Below are 19144 nucleotides of genomic sequence, written 5' to 3'. Positions count from 1 at the left end.
AGTTAACATAATGAAAATGGAATAAAAAATGGTTGTTAAATATTTTAAATTTACAATTATATATTATATATAAATATTTATTTTTTATTATTTAATAAATTATTTTTTAATTATATAATATTATATATCAATATTTATTCATATATTTAGTCAGTTCACAGTCAGAACGACAGGTGACATATTTGCATCACTGTTGTTGAATTGTTGTTTCTCTGTAAAAAATCAATTACAGGTGACATATTTGCATCACTGTTGTTTCTCTGTAAAAAATCAATTCTTTGGTTTCATCTTTTCTGAGACCAATCTCTCTGTGTTTTATATGATTTTTTTTTTAATTTCCTTTGAGTCATTTTTAATCAGGTAGAGTCAGTCAGGCAGGATGTTGATTGAGAATCTGCAGCTGTACTCCAGCGTCTAATTAGTCCTACAGATGAAAGAGTCGCTGATTAAAAATGATTTTGTTTGCAGAGACTCAGCGGACTGAATGGCCCTGATGACCGGGAGGATGAAGGGGGAAAAAAAAAAGATAAAAAATCAGAGCATCCACATGACACACTGACCCGAGTGTCTTTTATTTTTACACTCAGGTCATTGAAGTATTTCACTTTCACAGTTTGCTTTCCCACAGCCTGCTTTCTTTTTCTTTCTTTTCTGAGTCTCACAGCTGTTCATAACGTACAGGATCTATAACGTGCGTTCGACTCGTTCCTCAGTCGCCTCAGTGCCTGCCCAGAAGCAGAAAATCACAACAGCAGGTTGTTCTAGTCTGTGTTAAGTATTAATGAGCAAACCGTGGGCTGGAAATGAGATGTTGACTTAGCCAAGGGCGAGAAAACACCAGCCTGCCACTGAATAACAACACTGGGCTCATTGTGAATTTATGAGCTAGGTAAACATATACAAATGAAACAAACGCCGCGCTATTTATCGAGTGATGTTGGTGGGAAAAAAAGGAGGAGGAGGAAGAGGCTCGGCATGTGTGTGTGTGATGATGGAAGCTACAATCTGCTCCTTGATCAGGCTGAACAACATCTCAGGGTGAAGTATAAACAGGTGCAGTCACTAATCGTTCTCAGAAATAGGTTTTAAGGGTGACTTAAATTAGCCAAGCTCAGCTACGCACCTATGTTTTGATCCGTCACTGAGTTTAGATTAAGATTAAGTGATAGATTACACCTCTACACATAACGACACAACTGCATTTAGCCCATCAACCATAGTCAGCAGGGGGCAGCGTGCGGGAATGTTGCCAAGCCCGGCACCTTTGGGACCGATGGACTGGAACGTGTGACCTTCAGGACACACGTCTGCTTCCTTAACCACCAGAACACCACTGTACTGCAGGAGAGTAGTCATAGTAGTATACTTATATAACATTATTTAGTCATAGTAGTATATTTATATAACATTTAAGTTATTTATTTATATAACATTTAAGTTATTTTACCTTTTAAACTGTCAGTAATTTTTCATTTTTTTAGTATTTTACCTTTTAAACTGTCTGTCAGTAATTTTTGATTTGTTGACACAGTGGTTCTAAATCTATGGTGCATGTAACAACGGTGGCACATGGGATCCCTCTAGTGGTGACCTTCAATATCAATATGATAACGGTGAGTGTTTCAGTAAGATTTTTTTTTTGTACCGTGACGATGCTGTTCTTTGGGTTTTACGCCTCTCCCCGGACGAGAAGTACAAGTTTCGTCTCATCTAAGAAAATGTTTAGCTTGTAGTTTGCGTCGTCCTCCTCCAGGCTGTCACTTCACACTTGTGAGCGCTTTAAAAACAATTAAAGTTTGTTGGAGGAGCTTATAATTTTATTATCAACTCCGTGTGCGACAGGGCAGAACGGGGGAGGAAACAACACTACGCAGCTACACAACAAAACATCATTAGCTCCACTGTGCAATTTAAATTAGCTAGTAATTAAGTCTCAGAGCCATTTACAGGCTGCTGATGTAGGACAACATCGGCTCGCTCATTACTGATCTTTCTTTTTTTTTTGTCTGTAAATATATAGCTGCTGGAAACAAACAGACTTTCATTAATGTGCCTCTTCTGTTTGTTGTTTTTCTAACGTGACGTTCTTTTTCACTCCACAGTCCAGAAATGGATGCAGCCGTAATCAGGACTCCAGGCAGGGAGGAGGAGGAGGAGAAGGAGGAGGAGGAGGAGGAGGAGGAGACGCAGGAATGAACGACGGCTGCGTGACACTGCAGAATGTCAAAAAAAAAAATTCACATCCATCAACCCGGGAGACTAATTCACCCCAGTGGGAGTGTGTTTTATGGTGCTGTAGCGTGCGTCGTCTCTGTAGGGCTGCCTGTGAGCCCGCTGCTGCACTGAATCACCTCCTGCTCCTCCATTCAACTCCTCCTCTTTAATCTTTTATCACTATCCCCCCCCCCCCCCCCCCCCCCCCCCCCCCCCGTCTCTTCACCATGCCTCACCCATCACTTTTATTATCCCTGCTCCTCCATCTGTTACAGTGCGCTGATTGGCAGACGCCGCTGCTCTTTGATTGAACAGGATGCAGCTCATTAGAGTAAAAGCATTCACACCAGCTAATCTTCAAGGACGCAAACACACACACACACACACTTGTATTCATCTTCCTTCTCCCCCAGAGGGCGGCGTTTGTGCGCGCGCAGGTGTCTGCATCATATTATATATGTGTTACATGTGTACGGTGGCGTGGATTCGCTCGCCGCGGTCATCCTCCATCAGTGTGATCGTCACCCACCTCCGCTCTCTCTCTCTCTCTCTCTCTCTCTCTCTCCCTCCTGTCATGACAACTCAGAGCTCTCCGATTTGCTGATATCCAATTAGACTTTCCTCGGTGGAGGAAAGTGCGTCCGTCTAATCAGTGTGCTGCTGTAATACCAGCGGACGCCTTAAAGCCCAGATTACAGCAGCTCCGCGGCCCTGACCTCCCGTGACCTTTTCTAATCCTCCGTACCTCATTTTCACCGCTCCACGTCTCTCTCTCTCTCTCTCCACCTTTCTCCCACTCTGAGCGTTTGGCTCCACTACTATCACCATGTGGGTTGTACACACACACCGCTAGGTGTGAGGAGAGAGCTTTCATGCCTCACAGGAGGACGGAGAGAAAAAAAAAAAAAAAAACACTTTCCATATTCTTTTAGAAATTACATAAAACAAAAAGAGGCCGTTCTGAATTTCACACTTTTTTTTGTTTTTAAACTATGCAGATGTTCTTCTGTTGTATAAATAAAAGCCTTTTCAGATGATTCCCGCTGCAGCGGAGCCAAGGTCTGACGGGGAGCCACGGATGAAAGTGAGCGAAGCAAATGAAACATCTGCTATTAATGTTGAAAATCCACAGGAGGCCGAGACGGTGACTAATTCAAGTTGTGATCAGAATGATAAATGGAGCAGCGTTTCCTCGAGAAGCAGCTCCAGCCACGAACGCTCTTTTTCGTCTGCTGATGATGTTAAGAACGCTCCATTCATCTTGTCTGTTTTTTTCTGCTCACAGTTTTTTATTTTTTTATTATTATCTTTGTGTGGCTACGGATTTCTTTCTATCATCAGTATTTAAAGAAATATTATTACTTCTAATGTACTACAGCCAAGTATAACAATTTTAAACGATTTTTATATCGTATTAAGACGATGCAACATTAGAAGAGTTACTTCATAAAAAGTACTTTTCTTGGCTTTCATAATTTAACAATTAATAAATAATAATTAAAAATCAATCATCTAGGATCAACTTCACAGTACCATCGTAAATCACGTCACAAATACTCACTTTTCCCTGATATATGATGTCTAAGTAGCAATAGCTTACGATGCATATTTTGAGCACGATAGATAAGATAGATTTTTTCTGCAGGCCACTGGAGGGCGCCCAAGTAGCACCATTGTGCATTTTTCCTTTAATATTTAAAAAAAAAAAAACAATAGATATACCAGTTTCCCTATAATACCGTGATACTGTTATTGTCATTGTTGATTACGGTGTAAATATTTGGTGTCAACACCATAATTTAAAAAATATAACGCCCAGGTTTGGAAGATTAGAACATTTATATCTAAAAAAAAAAAGTGGCTCTTTAAAACTTCTGAGAACTCAAAGTACAATCAAATAAATCTGTGTTTGGATGTTTGAATAATTTATTTTCGAGCTGCTGGATAAAGTATTACCTCGAGTGCGAGGTTGGATATTATGTGAAGAACTGTAGCTCAAGGTCTGCAGTCATTACACGGCACGGATCTTTTGTCTTTTTTGTCTTTTATTCTGTTTCATGCAAATGTGAAATCTCACAAATGCAGCGAGACAGAAATAAATCAAGTAATAAACCCAGACCAAGTATCTCTGTCATTACTGTTACTCTCCTCTGTGTGTTACTGCAGTTTTTCTCCATTATTCCCTCTGATGTTCTCCATTACTCCCGTGTCTGTGATTCTTCTCCGAGCACTAACGACGTTCCCTCTCACTGATGTTCACGCTGCGTCACAACAGTTCAGAAATCATTAGCTTTTCTTGAAGACGTTTATTTCCCTGAAATGGTGTAAAAAAAAAAAGAAAAAAAAGAACTGCTTGAAATTTTCTACCATTTTCCCCCTGTTTGTTTGTTTCCCATTTTATCCTTTTATAAATGGACCGACATCAAAGTGGACGTCCGGTCCACTCTGAAGTCTGTCCAACATGAATCACTGTCTTTAGATTCAGTCGTTGCCCGACCGCTGCCTCCCTCCTCTCTGTTTTTTCGCTGCTGCCTGAAATGAAATATGTCTCACTAATAAATGCACACCCACATACTCGCTGCTACACATGTAGCCCACAGCTCACCGCGGTCGGTAAGGTTAAAAAAAAAAAAAAATCAGGTTTTCACAGCAGAGCAGACCTGACTGTGAGTCTTGTCTAAAAAGTTTTCCCTTGTTGCCTTCAAATTCCCCCGTTTTTGGCAAACTTGCTGGGGAAGTTGCCGAGACGACAACATATGGGAAATGTGAGGGAGACGGGGGGACGACTCTCTCCCTCCCCAGTACTCCCCCCTGCAGCACGTGTGAGTGAGAGAGGATATTCAGCCCTCAGGTTGAGGAGGAACGTGCGACAAAGACAAAGTACGTCGACAGATGAGACATTCGGTTCGACATGACGGAACATGAGAACACGTCAGATTCCTTTCTGCTAAAGATTTCGGTGGAACTCGGAGGACGGATTTGTCACAGCAGAGCTCTTCTTCAACAACATGTTTCACCAAAACGCAGAAAAAGAAAACACAAGCACACAAGTGAAGGTGGATTCACGCAACACCTGAAATACTACAGCGACACACACGTTAACAGAGAGACGCCGCGGAGGCCAAACAGAAATAATCCAGTGAACAGATTCAGGTCAATTTGCCCTTCAGAGAATCGTAGCGTGTCCAATTAGCTGAGCAGGCTGTTGTCGTCTTAATGTCTTACATAACAGTGACACAAAGGAAAATTCCCAGAAGAACTCGCTGGCGCACAGACCGGTTCCTTCACTAATGAAATAATTAATTAAAATAAAGTTTTTCTTCTTTTTTTTTTTTATTTATAAAGTTCAAGAAATTGGGAAAAGTATTTATATTTTTTTCCCAGATGCCTCCTGAGTCGCCGTGCTAATAAGTCAAAGTGCCAGTGTAATGACTTTCACCACAACACACCAGCAGCTCATTACAGAGCAGACAGATACTGAACAACTGTTCTCTTCAAACGGAAACCCCCAGTGTGGAGGTAAAAATCCAGTTATTCAAACTGAAGTCTAATGAATATATTAACCGCGGGCAAATCCACACACAAAGAAAATGTAGTCGCTGCTGCAGAAGTGAAAGACTTTGGCTAAAACTGAGGGGATTTGCTTCTTCAAAGCCCAGAGAAGTGTGGAAGATAGGAAATGGAAATGAATAATGTTTAAGCTCGAGCGAGAACGATTTATTAGTTGCATTTTGAAGTGAGTTTCTGGAAGCTACGGAGGAGAATTTCATTTTTAAAGGGGAAAAAAAGATAATTGCTTATGTAAAATACACGGCAGTGACAGTTTTTCATCCAACCGTCCTTTTATCCATCCATTCATCCATCCATCACTGAAAAGTGCTTCTACACAAGTACCAGGAACTGTATGGTTTTTGCAGACCTACTTATTAACAAAGCACCATCAAGGGTCCAAGAAAATAAATAAATAAAAAAAATAACTCCCTCATGTTTTGTCTACACAACCACAAAACAGTTTCTCTTCGATCCAGAAGGGGGCGACAGTAAAATAAGATACCTAATAAAAGCTGCAATGCTGCAACAAAAAGACAACCAGCCCAAACAGATGTTATTTTTGTTACACACCACACGACTTGTGCCTCTTCTGGGCCTTACATTGTACTTTCTTATTAAATTTTTTTTTTAAAACACAGTTGCAGTAACGTTTGTAAGAAGACGACCTCTAGTGGCAACAACCAACTGACAGAGCGGTGGAGCAGTGGTCACCAGGGGGAGCACAACAATACCAGGACTTTTAACTATTATTATTATTGTTGTTGTTGTTGTTTTCTGTACATCATCCCTCAGGGTTTAAAGAATCCTTGGTACTTACCTCTGCTGCGGTGGAAGGTCTCGTCATGAAGCTGGTACTTGTCCCTGCAGTTAAAAATGCAGGTTAGGACGAAGCTTTGTCACTGGTTAATAACATTAGCTTCAGTTGGTACTAAATTATAATACACTTGATGATCCGGTAATTACAGTAAACACTGAGACGAGGATAAAACTGTAGGTCAAATCCCAGGTGTTACAACATTTGATCCGGTAATTACAGTAAACACTGAGATGAGGTTAAAACTGTGGTTCAAATCCCAGGTGTTACAACATTTGCTGTCTTTTCTCTCTCTCTCTCTCTCTCCTCTCTCTCACCTTCAGACGAAGACAAAATTATGAAATATTCATATCAAAATTAAATAAACCTCATATTGACTTGATGAAAGTCATTCTCATTGAAGCTTAATAATGGATATTTTTCAGGCAGGGGTCTCAAACATTAATAATGGATATTTTTCAGGCAGGGGCCTCAAACATCTGGCCTACGGGCCACTTCTGGTCCATAAACACACTAAGTCTGGCCCACAACTAGATGTCAATAATGATTTAATGTTTTTTTTTTTTGTTTGTTTTTTAACTGACTATTAATCCAACAAAAGACAACATTTTAGGTAAAAATCTAGAATCTATTTTTATTTTTTGGGGAATAATAAAACTATAGGGTCGTGAATGAAAGACTTCCATAAACCTTGGGTTCCGAGTTGAAGTCAAAGTTTTTCGCTGCTCTGAGACAGGTCCGGTGAGAACCGGGGAACAGTGTGGACTCTGCAGCCGTCCACCTGAGAACAACTGCTGTTGCTTTGTGACAGGACTGTATATGAATAATTTATGTGGCACCTCTGAGCTCAGGTACAAGGCTGTTCTTTATAAAGAACCACAGCAGAGGTGGCAGACGACAGGCCTGGAACATAAGGTTCACGTATGTGATGTGGCGCGGCGGCCGGAGCAAATGAAAAACAAATCGTCAGATCAAACACTGCGGCAGCAAAGAGATAAACATATATATATAAATACACTGTATTCACACTCATTAACAGGGTTAGATTTTCTGACTGGAACCCTGTTTGTCTGAGATACTTACACTTTAGTTTTATTTCTGAACAGTGTATATTTTCAGCTCCAGCTCTGCAGTGTGTGCCTACACACAGGAAACACAGTGGGATATTATAGTAAAATGTATGAGAGAAGAAAAAAAACATTGATATTAACGAATAATTAGGTATGACAATTAATGTATTAAGTATGCAGTAAATATTGTAGTATTTAAAAATGCAATATTTATTAAAACAAATACTTTACTTTTACTTTAAACATTATTAGAATATAAAATAAATAAATTCATATTTATTAATTCATCTTTAATAGATCCAGTAGGTGGCAGTAATACAGATACACAGACGTAAGAACAAGCAAGGTTGGAGTCCGTCGAAGAAATTGTATAGTAGTATAATGTTGTTAGCTTAGCATTTGAGGATGTTGACAACAATAAAACTTACTTTAAACGTTCATATTGTTGGTCTGTCTCCAAAGGCAGTGAAATACAAATTCTAATTTAGTCTTAGCGTCGTGCAAATGTATCGTAGCAGAGGTTGAAAATTATCGTACATCGTATTATTGAGCGGTGCTTACTTTTACTTTTCCCCGGACTCCTCCTCTTCCTCCTTCACCGGTGTTTCTCATTTTCGCTTAATTATTACTTTGTTTTCCTTCTTTTCCTGCTCCTCCTCCTCTTCCTCCTCCTTCACCGGGGTCTCTCATTTTCCCTTAATTATTACTTTGTTTTCCTCTTTTTTTCCCTCTTTCCTCCCGGACGTTAGCGTCTCAAGGGGAAAGGTAGCGGCAGACCATTCAGCCAATCATGTTCGTTGTTTAGTGGCAATAAAATGGACGTCACTCGTAGCTCACATTTTAAAAGAAAAGTACAATTGGCTGAAAACTTGTCGCATGAAAACAGATGCCTTCAGGGTTCACAAAAAAATCTGTTCCGCTAATTACAACGGCACGTTCACGGAATGGTCACATTATCGTATTTTTACCCTTTTTTTTGACGATTATTGATCGTACGTCGTACAACGGGGTAATTTATAGTACACGTCGCAATGCGATTCGTTCTGATTGGATCTCGTCTTTATTCGTCCCGCCCAAATATTTTCGTCTCCTTTTGATTCGTTTACAGATGTATTAATTATATATTATATATATTTATATATTTCGTCCTTGAAAAAAATATTCGTTGACGAATATTTTTCGTCATTGTGTTCGTCAACAAAATAACACTGGTGTAATAGAAGTATTTTGTAATTATAAGGTCGTACTTCCGCAACATAGCTAAACTCTGTGCTATTTTAAACCAGATAGACATTTACGCATTTTAGTTTTTGAGTAGAAAGAAAAAGAAAAAAAAACAAGGGCAATAAAGGCATAGTTAATATTATTAGTATTTTTTACGATATCAAATGCAGGGTTTGAAACTTATTTAACATAAAATATACAAAAAAACTGATGTTTGAAACGGGGTTAATCGGATCAGCTGTGGCGTGGCGTTAAAGGCCATCATATCAGTGTGTCGCCGAGGTCATAGGTCATTATAACTGTCCCTGACCTGATGTCGTCGACCTGGGATTAGGTGGCATCATCTCTCCAAAGTGGGCTTCTTATAATCTGCTCTGTCATTGCCCTGTGACAAACGATGACAGGCGTATGCTGACCTGATGGTCACCTCACTTTCTAAGATGCTGCCCTTTCGTACATCATACATATTTTGAAAGTTTGAAAAATTGCTTTTTTAAAAGTTCAAGTGTTTTTTGTTTTTTGTTATATAAAAAAGGAAGAAAGAAAAAAAAACAACCCAACAGCATCCGTCAGCAGACTCCACTCCTCGGCTGCACAGCAAACACACCGCTGTTCTGACAATATCATTTCCAGCAGCAGCACAGCTGAGTGCACTCCATCTGAGTCATGATCCTCTTCAAACCTCATGGAGAACCTGGGATTTTTTTTTATAGATAAATCCAAAAATACATTTGCTCTGCACTGACTTATTATTATCGCAGCCATTTTCACCTTCTCTGCTGTGACCGCGTGAATGGATGGAAGTCACAGTGCGTCGGTGCAAAGCCACCGTAAATATAGAGTGGTTTAGATTTTAGCATTCAGTGCAGAGAGCAGCAAAGCCCACGGGTGTTTGAAGAGAGAGAATATGTGAGAACAAAGTCAAAAGGAACCACGGGTGGTCCGACATCAAACTGAAAACTGGATGCACTGGGCCGAGTGACTGGGTTTAGATGAATCCAAGGTGTCCTTCCATCATCATCACAGAGACAATGATAAAGATACTCACGGTACCACTAATAAAGGGTCGTTACAAGACAAGTATTCAGAGTTTAAGATAATCTGAATTTGTTAGCCATGTAGATCCTGTTCTCTCCTGTAGGGGGTGCTGTGAATGAATTCTAATGTTAATTAATTCCTATTTTGTATTGGTACACTATTAGTGTTATGTGTAAACTAACTTTGTAAGAGAGTAAAAAAAATAAAACAACATTAATTACAGTCAACAAGAAGGTAAGATTATTTAAACAAGCAGTGGAAAAATAAAACTATCTCTTAAATATTAAATGTGTTAGCAACTAATCTAGTAGTTGATAAGGTCAGTTGATAGTTATAGAATATTTAATTTTTTTTTTTGGATCTGTGATCTGTCTGAACACCGTTGGTTTCTGAACTCCTTTTGAAAGGTTTGAGCCAAAGAAACCGTCACGTCTTGTCCAGCCCACAGTCAAACTGTGTGAGTTTATAGGTCAGTGTCGAGCTGCAGTTGCTGCATCCCTCCCCTCTCTTCCCTCCCCTCCCTCCCCTCCCCATCCTTCAGCTTACGTCCAGTTAAAGCGGCTTAGACGTGTCCTTTTTCCTTAAACGTCAGGTTCAAATGCTTCCTGCGCCTGAAATCTGCCCTAAAAACCTCAACATGTCAGTGATTTAAATCACAGACCGAGGTTTAAATGGACCCTGTCTTTAACAACGAGTAACACTCACCCAGAGTTGAACAGACTGATCATTAATACTGATATAAAATCAGATTATCTTCATGAATTATTTATAAAAAATATGAACCATATGAAAAACAAAATCATTTAAATAAAACAACAACAAAAACATCAACATTAAAGACTGATTCCCGGGTTCTTTTCAGACAGAAATATAATCTGTCCAAACCTGTAAGGACATTAACTTGATGTCTAAGACACGGAGGTTAATCTGTGACGTGTTTGGAACTATTTCCGGCCGATAACAAACGTCTAATTCCAATCTAACTTTACAGGCGTGCTAGAACAAGAGGTCAAAGGTCTTTGGATCAGGCCTGAGTTGTTTTTTTTCTTTTTCCAGAAGAATCTATGAAATTGCACATTTTGAATGAATATATATAAGATTTTCAGCTCATGAACTCCACCGTGTGTTTCTTCACTGCTCCTAAATGATTGATTATTTTTAACAGATCAGAGCAGATTAAAGTATTGATTAATCCAGACTCTTGTTTTTGTAACTTTTCTCCTCACCAGCCTCATGTCTGCTGGGGTCAACAGGGAACACGGAACGTGCCAGAACCACGTCTCACACTTGGACGTGAGACACCAGCGGACGCCGGTGTCCTCAGGTCAGAGCTGCATGTGAACCTCTGACGGTCTGAACTCGGGGATTAGCTGAGAGGAAAATCCTTCCAGATTGATCTCTGGCCGACACGGAGCCGTCTCGCAGAGCTCCTCTGATTCTCACCCTCGGGGGTTGGGTGAGGTGGAGCGGGGGAGCGTGAAGTTTGGCTCACTCGTTCCAGGAGACCATGTGACCATGTGACCATGCAGAATTGGATGTGGGAGATTAGGGAGGAAGATATAAAAGCTCCACGGAGGAGACACGTCCTAAACTCCAGAGGAGAGGACAGCAGAGAGCAGAGATCGGCGGTGGCCTCTTAGGACGTCTGTGACCACAGGTGAGAACATGGTACCGATGACCTGGGTGGAACCGATGGTGTGCTTGGTGCTGTGGTAGCTGCAGTAGAACTTCACCTGTGGATGCTTAGAGACAAAAAAAAAAAGAAATGATGTGAAGGCTGATCATTGACTGTTTTATTCAATGTCCTGTAGTCAAACAGAAATAATAAGGAAGGCGTGTTTAATTTAATTTAATTTAATTTAATTTTTTTTTTTTATTTTATTTTATTTTATTTTATTTTATTTTTTGCCTTTTAAATTCTTGAGCTGCTGTAAAATATCTGTTGCTTGAACTGGAGGACTTCTATCTTCTTCCTGATTGGCCGGCACAGGTTTTTAGAAAATCTTACTAATTTTACAGAGAACTGAAAGGTTTCCATTGATGATACATTGAGGACAGAATGTTTAGCCTCTTCAGCACACGGAAGTATTTTTTTTAGATACTTATACGTGTGTACTTTGATGAAGTATTTTCCATGGTGAATACATGTTTGTACATCCTTTCATGGACTCGATGAACAGAGACTTAACAACAGGTCCGTGTGTTTGCTAAAGAGGATTGACCTCCAGGGCAACAGTCACAGCAACAGATGGTTGAGAAGATGTGGAACAACAGCAGGAGGAGCAGCAGGAGGAGCAACAACTTTGGAGGGAGCTTGAGGGGGGGGGTCACACAGTTGTTACATCACCTGTGAGTGTCAGGTGTTCTCCTCCTCCTGCTGCTTCTCACTGCCTGCCAGGAGGATTAACAGAGTCAGGAGGAGAGGAGAGGAGAAGGACAGAGGGAGGAGAGTGGGGGAGGAGTGGGGGAGGAGAGGGGGAGTGTGTGGGGGGGGTAAGGTCTGACTCCACTGCCTCTCTGTTGGGAGTCCTGTTGAGTCTTGGTCCGATGAAGTCGGCGTCTGGAGACTGGAGATGACTGAGTTCAGTCTCCCAGCGCACGCGGCACCCCTGCTGTTCAGCGAGGGTAATGACTCCACAGAGGATCCGAGTGGGATTAGAGCTAATCCGGCTTCTTAAACTAATCTGCATAATCTCCACTGATTGACATTGGGAAACAGGATTAGCAAAAAGGCAGCGGGTTCTGGTGAGACGGAGGAGACGACAGCGACTGAGTCAGTCTGACGTTCTCTCCTCTTCATCTTCATCTTCTTCGTCTTGTTACAGAGCTCCTCAGCAGACATGAACGCCAGCCCCCCTGCAGGAAGTGCCCTGGCTCCTGGAGCCACCACGGGGCCCACAACACCAAAGAAGGGCCCGCCCAAGTTCAAGCAGAGGCAGACTCGTACCTTCAAGAGCAAGGCTCCCAAACCAGGCCAGAAGGGGTAAAAAAAAAAAAAGTTACAATGTAGATTTGACCTTTGACCTTTGAGCTGTCAATCAACTGGGATATTTAACCAGATTAACCACATGAATCGTGATTAATCGGACATGGTAGCTGTGGATTAATCGTGATTAATCATCTTATAATTCTGTAAACACTTCTCTTCTTTTCAGTCGTTTTTTTTTTCTCCGACCTTGAATTAACTCAAGTCTTTCATAAACACCTTGGGAATCGAACCACTGACGTCTCTTCTGTTTGTTCTTCGCAGCTTTGGAGACGACATCCCCGGCATGGAGGGTCTGGGCACCGACATCACAGTGGTCTGCCCATGGGAAGCCTTCGGCGACATGGAGCTCAGCGACTTGGCCAAATATGGAATCATTTAAACCTCCTGCCTTCCCTTTCTGCCCTGCACCTCCTCACCTCCTCACCCTCCTCCTCACCCCCATCCTCCCCCTTCCACCACTGCTGGCCAGGTCGTGATAAGGCTGCCAGCGTTCCCTCTATCGTCCTCTGGTGGCGCTACCTCCTGCTTTACTCCACTGAGTGGATGAGAGTATAAGAATGAAGTTTTTATCTGTTTATTATTGTATAATATTATTATATCCTGTGGATTCTTGTAATAACAAGACCAGGAAAAAAACAACAACAACTCTTCCTTCCTCTTCACCCCCCAGGATCGTTTCCTCCTCCCTCCTCTCCTCATTTCACCTCCTCTCCTACCTTCTCCGACCCCCCCCCCCTCCGCTGGTATTTGCTCATAGCTTTTTGCTTCAGTGTAAATATTTTGCATTCATTGTTTTTTTCCCTCACCTCTTCTGCCTCCTCTCTTTTTTTTTGCGTGATATTTAACTACTTGTTTTGCACATGGCAATGCCCCCCACCCCACCCCGTCACCTTGTTTCCCCCTTAGAAAAAAACACACATACATGTACTTTGCACTGGTGTGTCCCGTTAGCTGCAGTAAAATCTGTTACCTTTTCAGAATTCATGTCTCTTTTTTTGTTGCTCAAACCGGTTAATTTTTGAAGTAATTCACAAACAAAACTAGGCCAATGAAATATTAATACTTGAACTCAAAGTGAATATTTATATTCACCCACCCCCCGCCCACTCTGAGTGGAATAATCACAGCCAAGGTATTTCTTTACTTCAGGCTCCTGAAAACCCCAGTGGACGTGGGAAACAAAGTAAGGTGCTTATATTCATAATAAAACTGCAGTTTTTACTCAGCTCATTAGGAGAAAAAAAAAGAAGAAAAACCGCATTCGCTGCCAAAGTACTCGTACTCTAAGACCTACTTCACTAAATGAGTGCAGCACTTAAATACCTCACAGCAGTCGTCCACAGCAGCCATCTTTAATGCAGTCCACTGATGGGGGGGGGGGGAGGGGGACCAATCAGAGGTACAATAAAAACCCTCCAGGGCGAACTGAAATATATAATTTTATATTATAAGTGAGGTAAAATATATACATACATACATACATATATATACATATATAAATATATATTTCTAAATATATTTAGACATATATGGTTATATTTATATATATATAAGATATTTGTTTGCATATTTACATATACCTGTGTGTATACACATACGTATATGCACATATATAAATGTATACACATATATGTAAATATATATTTTATGCATACATATATATTTAGAGATATATGGTTATATTTAAACATATATATATATATACACATGTATAAAAATATTTATACATGTATTTACATATATTCACCGTTTAGTTGTCGTGCTGAGCTCTGATTGGCTCTCGCCTTCGTTGTTGTTCTTTCATTTCCATGACAGAAAATCAGTGCTGACTGGACGTTTGTTGACTAATGTATCCATATATTTTGTCGTTAAGCCTCACAAAATATTTCAGTAGATGGAATTCAAACTGGATTGGGGGAGACGCGGGGGGGGGGGGGGGGGGGGGGTGAAGTGTGTACTGCGGCGTGTACTGTAGAAACACACAGTGTCAGAAACATGTGTGTCTGTGACAGAACAGGAGTGACTCTGGATCAGCAGACAGTTGGACACACCCTGTGAACAGGAGCCGTACGTGTGCAGACACGAGAGACAGCGCTGGGTGAGGACATGTCCAGGACCGTAGTCAAAACTTTTTTTTTTTATTTTTATTTCCTGACACAGCTCCTCCTGCAGCTCAGCTCAGCTCAGCATGAGTTTGTCAGTGTTTGTTGTGTCTGTAGCGGCAGTATCTACGGCGACACCTGCGTCATGTGACTCAGCTCCTCGCTCTGATCCTCACCTGCACCCACTGAGCTCTGAGATGCAAATTCCCAAGGGAAACAAGACACTTAAACAGGGTGTGTGTGTGTGTGTGTGTGTGTGATCCTCACCTGAAGGTGTGTGTGCATGAGTGTGTGGGACACGCCCTCAGTCTGTAGGAGGAGGAAATGAGGAGCAGGGAGCAGGTTTCTGTCTCGGACCTGATGGTGTGGAGTGGAACCAAGCGTCTCCACACGTCTGTCCTCTCTGTCTGTGGAATGGACGCAGCGTCGGGACGGAGCGTGCACGGCTGCAGTGTGTGATAGAAGAAGAAGAAGAAGAAGAAGAAGACGATTCACTGACAAACGAAAAGAAAAAAAACGTCCAGAGTTTAGAGTCAAGACAAAAACAAAAAAACTGAAGCGTTCGTTGAACTGATCAAAAAGACACAAGGTGAGTTTTTAAAAAGTTTTGGTTTTTTTTTAAAGGTGTGGGCGTGGCCGTCTGGTCTCAGGACATAGTTTTACTTTAGTGAAGTCAACTTCCAGTCATGAAGTTGGGGGTTCTATTCCGGCTTTAGTGCCTCTGATACACTCAACCATAAGTTGTGGTTGGACGTTAAACTCCAGGTGGTTCTTCCAGGACATCCGCTCTGCGTTACCATGGCAACCGCCTGGAAAAACAAGCCATCACAAAAACACTGACTTTGTTTTTTTATTATTATTTAAGTGATTGTTCATCTAGATCAGGTTTCACAACCATCTCAGACTCGTGTCTCGATCACATGACCAAACTGGTCCGACCTTCGTTTCTGGATTAAAGATTCTTCTGAAATGACTGTAGCAGCAGCTGTCGCTGTTCACAGGTCAGGACCTGGATTTCAGTTGGTGTAGATTAAACCAAGACAACGTCTACGTGGTGTCTCTCAGTCGGAATTTTCATCTCTCAGTCGGGGGACGAGGGACGAGGGACTGAGACCGGACTCCAGCGTCTGTTCCAACCTCGGCCTCATGTTTGAGGATCTGTTCTTTATTCTTCACCTCGACTCACACACACGCAGCCCTGCCTTGTTCTGGCATGTTAATACACTCCCTCCTCCTCCTCCCCCTTCCCCTCCCCCTCCGCATGTTAATACACTCCCTCCTCCTCCTCACCCTCACCCTCCTCCCCCTCCCCCTCCGTCTCATCACTCTCTGTCAAATCTCCCTCACTGTCGAGGGTTTTTCCACCTCGGGGCTCCGTCCTCCGTCCTCCGTCTTCCCTCTCGTCCATCTGTTGACAACATGACATCACTGTTTTCTCCCGTGCTCATGTTTCGACCTGTTCTTTCTTCACAGCGGGGAAAAAAAAAAGAGGCAACGACCGCAGGACGTGGAGGCAGAAGGTCCTGGTGTGGATTAGTAAACCCAACATGGCCTCCCCGCTCCTCCTCCTCCTCCTCTTCCTCTCCTCCGTTCCTCTCACGTGTCTGTGCCAGTCGACAAACAGCAGCTCAACCAGTCCCACAACAAACACCCAACCCTCGTCCTCTCCCTCCAACGTCACCTCCCTCAGGGGAGTTCGAGGCTGCGGCACGGGACTCAATCCCATCTACAGGTACCTGTGCGACCGCCGGGCGGCGTGGGGGATCATCCTGGAGGCGCTGGCCTCCGCGGGCTTCCTGTTCAGCGCCGTCCTCCTGCTGGGGTTCCTCCTCTGGTCCCTCTGGCCGTGCGTCAAGTCCAAAAAACGCCGCAGCAGCATCGGCGGCTCGGTGGCCTGCACCTCCATGTTCCTGTTGGCCACGGCCGGACTCTTCGGCCTGACCTTCTCCTTCATCGTCCGTCTGACGGACCAGACCTGCCCCACCAGGGTCTTCCTCTTCAGCGTGCTCTTCTCCTTGGCCTTTTCCTGCCTCCTGGCGCGCTGCCTCGCCCTCCTGGGCTTCGCCGCCGCCCGGGGCTGGGGTGAACCCGCCGTGGTCCTGGGGCTTTTCACGGTGCAGGTCATCATCTCCGCGCAGTGGCTCGTCGTGGTGCTGGTGCGGGACGGAAGGCCGTGCGAGTACGGCCAGGAGGAGTTCGTCATGATGCAGATCTACGTGCTGTGCCTCCTCTTCATCGGCTTTGTCCTCTCCATGCACTTCCTGTGCAGCACCTGCTCCACGCACAGCTACAGCTACACCGGGCCCAAGAACCAGCAGGGCAGGATACAGGGCACCATGGTCTTCGTCACGCTGCTGCTCTCCGTCTGCGTCTGGGTGGCCTGGGTCGCCATGTTCACCCGGGGGAACCCAGAGCTGGAGCGCAGGCCGCAGTGGGACGACCCGGTGCTGGGCCTGGCCCTGGTGACCAACGCCTGGGTGCTGCTGCTGGGCCACGGCCTGGCCCAGGTGTCCTTCCTCTGCAAGGGGGAGTCCAGGTCCAAGGAGGTTCCTCTGAGCTTCGCCGGCTGGACCAGTCCCAGCGCCGACATCCAAGATCTGGGGAGTCAAAAGGAAGGGCGGGAAAATGGAAGCTTTGAGTCGGAGGGAGACAACAGGAGAGGTAGGAAGTGACATCATCAGAGTGACAACATTACATTTATATATTTATATATGTATAAAACCAAATATTCAGAGTGACCACAGCAGCAGTCGGTCTGACTATCCGACCGTCTACACGCTTATAAATATATATTTGTATACATGTATGTATACGTATATACAAATATGTATATATATATATGCATACATATATACACATAAATATATAAATATATATGTATATATAGATACATATAGACACATATATATTTATATACATATATATGTGTATGTATGTATATATACATATGTATATATACATACATACACATATATATGTATATATGTATATATTTATATATTTATGTGTATATATGTATGCATATATATATATACATATATGTATATATATACATATATGTATATATATACATATCTATATATGTATATATATGTATATATTTATGTATGTGTGTGTACCAAAACGGTGCCGACGCTCGTGTCCGTCCTTCAGCTCAGCTCACTGTGATAAACAGCCCATAATTAGCTGTAACTGTATCACGCGTCTCCCTCCAGGCAGGAGAGCGGAGTCGTCTCTGCGGTCGCCCTACGAGTCTGGATTCTCCCTGACGGTGAGTAATAAAACCAGGAGGAGGAACAACGCGCCTCCTCCTCTCTGCAATTAAGTGCTGTGACCTTTCACCACCGCGGGCAGTTAAAGCCCCGCTTCACTGTAAGGTTAACGAAGAGCGCGGCTCATCAAAGACATTTGTTGGCCTGACGTGTGGGATTACTGCGTGTGTTACTGCGTGTGTTACTGCGTGTGTTACCGCGTGTGTGTGTTACTGTGTGTGTTTCAGGAAATCGACCCTGACAAGGATTACTCCATCCCTCGGGTCAGCGTCAAAGTCTGATGAAAGGAAGCAGCCGCTCCAGTACTGCGAATGCTAATGTGTACTTCGCATACCAGATACACGGCTGTAATCAGGATACTTCAACTGCCATCGGAACAGTTTCAAAGTGTAACTGTCACAGTTTCTCCAGAACCAACGTCCGGATGAACAGCAGCTTCTCACAGTGAATATATATATATGATTGAATATATTAGTGAATATATATTTGCCTGGTCACTCCATGTTCTCCAGTCAAAGTACTGTAAATATACACGTACTCTCAGTGTACTGTAAATATACACGTACTCTCAGTGAAGCTGTTGAATCACAAAACAAACAAACAAAAAAAAAAATCTACATTTCCACAGACACAGAACGACCGAGTCACAAGAGACAAAAAGTATTGATTGTACTACACAAATACTAGTACTAGTATTAGTAATACTAGTACTACTGGTACTTCTTATTTTGACCACCTTGACCTGAGGTCGTCACTGCCCCCTAGACCCGTTGGTGGAAATGCAACTGTGGTCTGGGGGTTAAAGGGCACAGTGACGTCATGGTGTGAATGTAGGTATGACTGTAGGTGTGAATGTAGGCGTGAATGTT

At 42.7% G+C, this 19144-nt stretch overlaps 3 protein-coding genes across 4 annotated transcripts in view; 2 read left to right on the top strand and 1 right to left on the bottom strand.

The window, feature by feature from the left end:
• The window catches only part of mgp (matrix Gla protein), a 22518-nt gene extending 15873 nt beyond the window's left edge, over positions 1-6645 (bottom strand). The window contains exon 1 of one of the 2 annotated variants that reach the window (XM_025064743.1): positions 6584-6645. In XM_025064743.1, coding sequence (XP_024920511.1) covers positions 6584-6610 — 27 coding nt within the window. In that variant the 5' untranslated portion in view covers positions 6611-6645. The remainder of the gene's footprint in view (positions 1-6583) is intronic. The other variant, XM_025064744.1, reaches the window with a different exon arrangement.
• A 4760-nt stretch (positions 6646-11405) lies between these two features.
• pde6hb (phosphodiesterase 6H, cGMP-specific, cone, gamma, paralog b) lies at positions 11406-13966 on the top strand. Its single transcript, XM_008330338.3, has 3 exons — positions 11406-11569; positions 12738-12895; positions 13163-13966. The coding sequence occupies exons 2-3, from the start codon at positions 12753-12755 to the stop codon at positions 13278-13280; spliced, it is 261 nt and encodes an 86-aa protein (XP_008328560.1). The 5' UTR covers positions 11406-11569; positions 12738-12752; the 3' UTR covers positions 13281-13966.
• An 868-nt stretch (positions 13967-14834) lies between these two features.
• On the top strand, positions 14835-19090 carry LOC103393383 (G-protein coupled receptor family C group 5 member D). Its single transcript, XM_008330337.3, has 4 exons — positions 14835-15592; positions 16477-17664; positions 18219-18274; positions 18503-19090. The coding sequence occupies exons 2-4, from the start codon at positions 16551-16553 to the stop codon at positions 18554-18556; spliced, it is 1224 nt and encodes a 407-aa protein (XP_008328559.1). The 5' UTR covers positions 14835-15592; positions 16477-16550; the 3' UTR covers positions 18557-19090.
• Positions 19091-19144: the final 54 nt, after the last annotated feature.

The sequence above is a fragment of the Cynoglossus semilaevis genome, chromosome 17 (assembly GCF_000523025.1).
Source record: "Cynoglossus semilaevis isolate Cse_v1.0 chromosome 17, Cse_v1.0, whole genome shotgun sequence".
Taxonomy (NCBI): domain Eukaryota; kingdom Metazoa; phylum Chordata; class Actinopteri; order Pleuronectiformes; family Cynoglossidae; genus Cynoglossus; species Cynoglossus semilaevis.
The sequence above is the reverse complement of the archived record's forward strand: the minus strand, read 5'-3'. Positions and strand labels throughout refer to the sequence as shown.

Excerpts from the sequence above, each read along its gene's own strand:
- pde6hb (XM_008330338.3), top strand. The coding sequence starts at position 12,753 with ATGAACGCCAGCCCCCCTGCAGGAAGTGCCCTGGCTCCTGGAGCCACC. Across the intron at positions 12,896-13,162 it reads CCCAAACCAGGCCAGAAGGG|CTTTGGAGACGACATCCCCG; the intron begins GTAAAAAAAAAA and ends TGTTCTTCGCAG.
- LOC103393383 (XM_008330337.3), top strand. The coding sequence starts at position 16,551 with ATGGCCTCCCCGCTCCTCCTCCTCCTCCTCTTCCTCTCCTCCGTTCCT. Across the intron at positions 17,665-18,218 it reads GGAGGGAGACAACAGGAGAG|GCAGGAGAGCGGAGTCGTCT; the intron begins GTAGGAAGTGAC and ends GTCTCCCTCCAG. Across the intron at positions 18,275-18,502 it reads AGTCTGGATTCTCCCTGACG|GAAATCGACCCTGACAAGGA; the intron begins GTGAGTAATAAA and ends TGTGTGTTTCAG.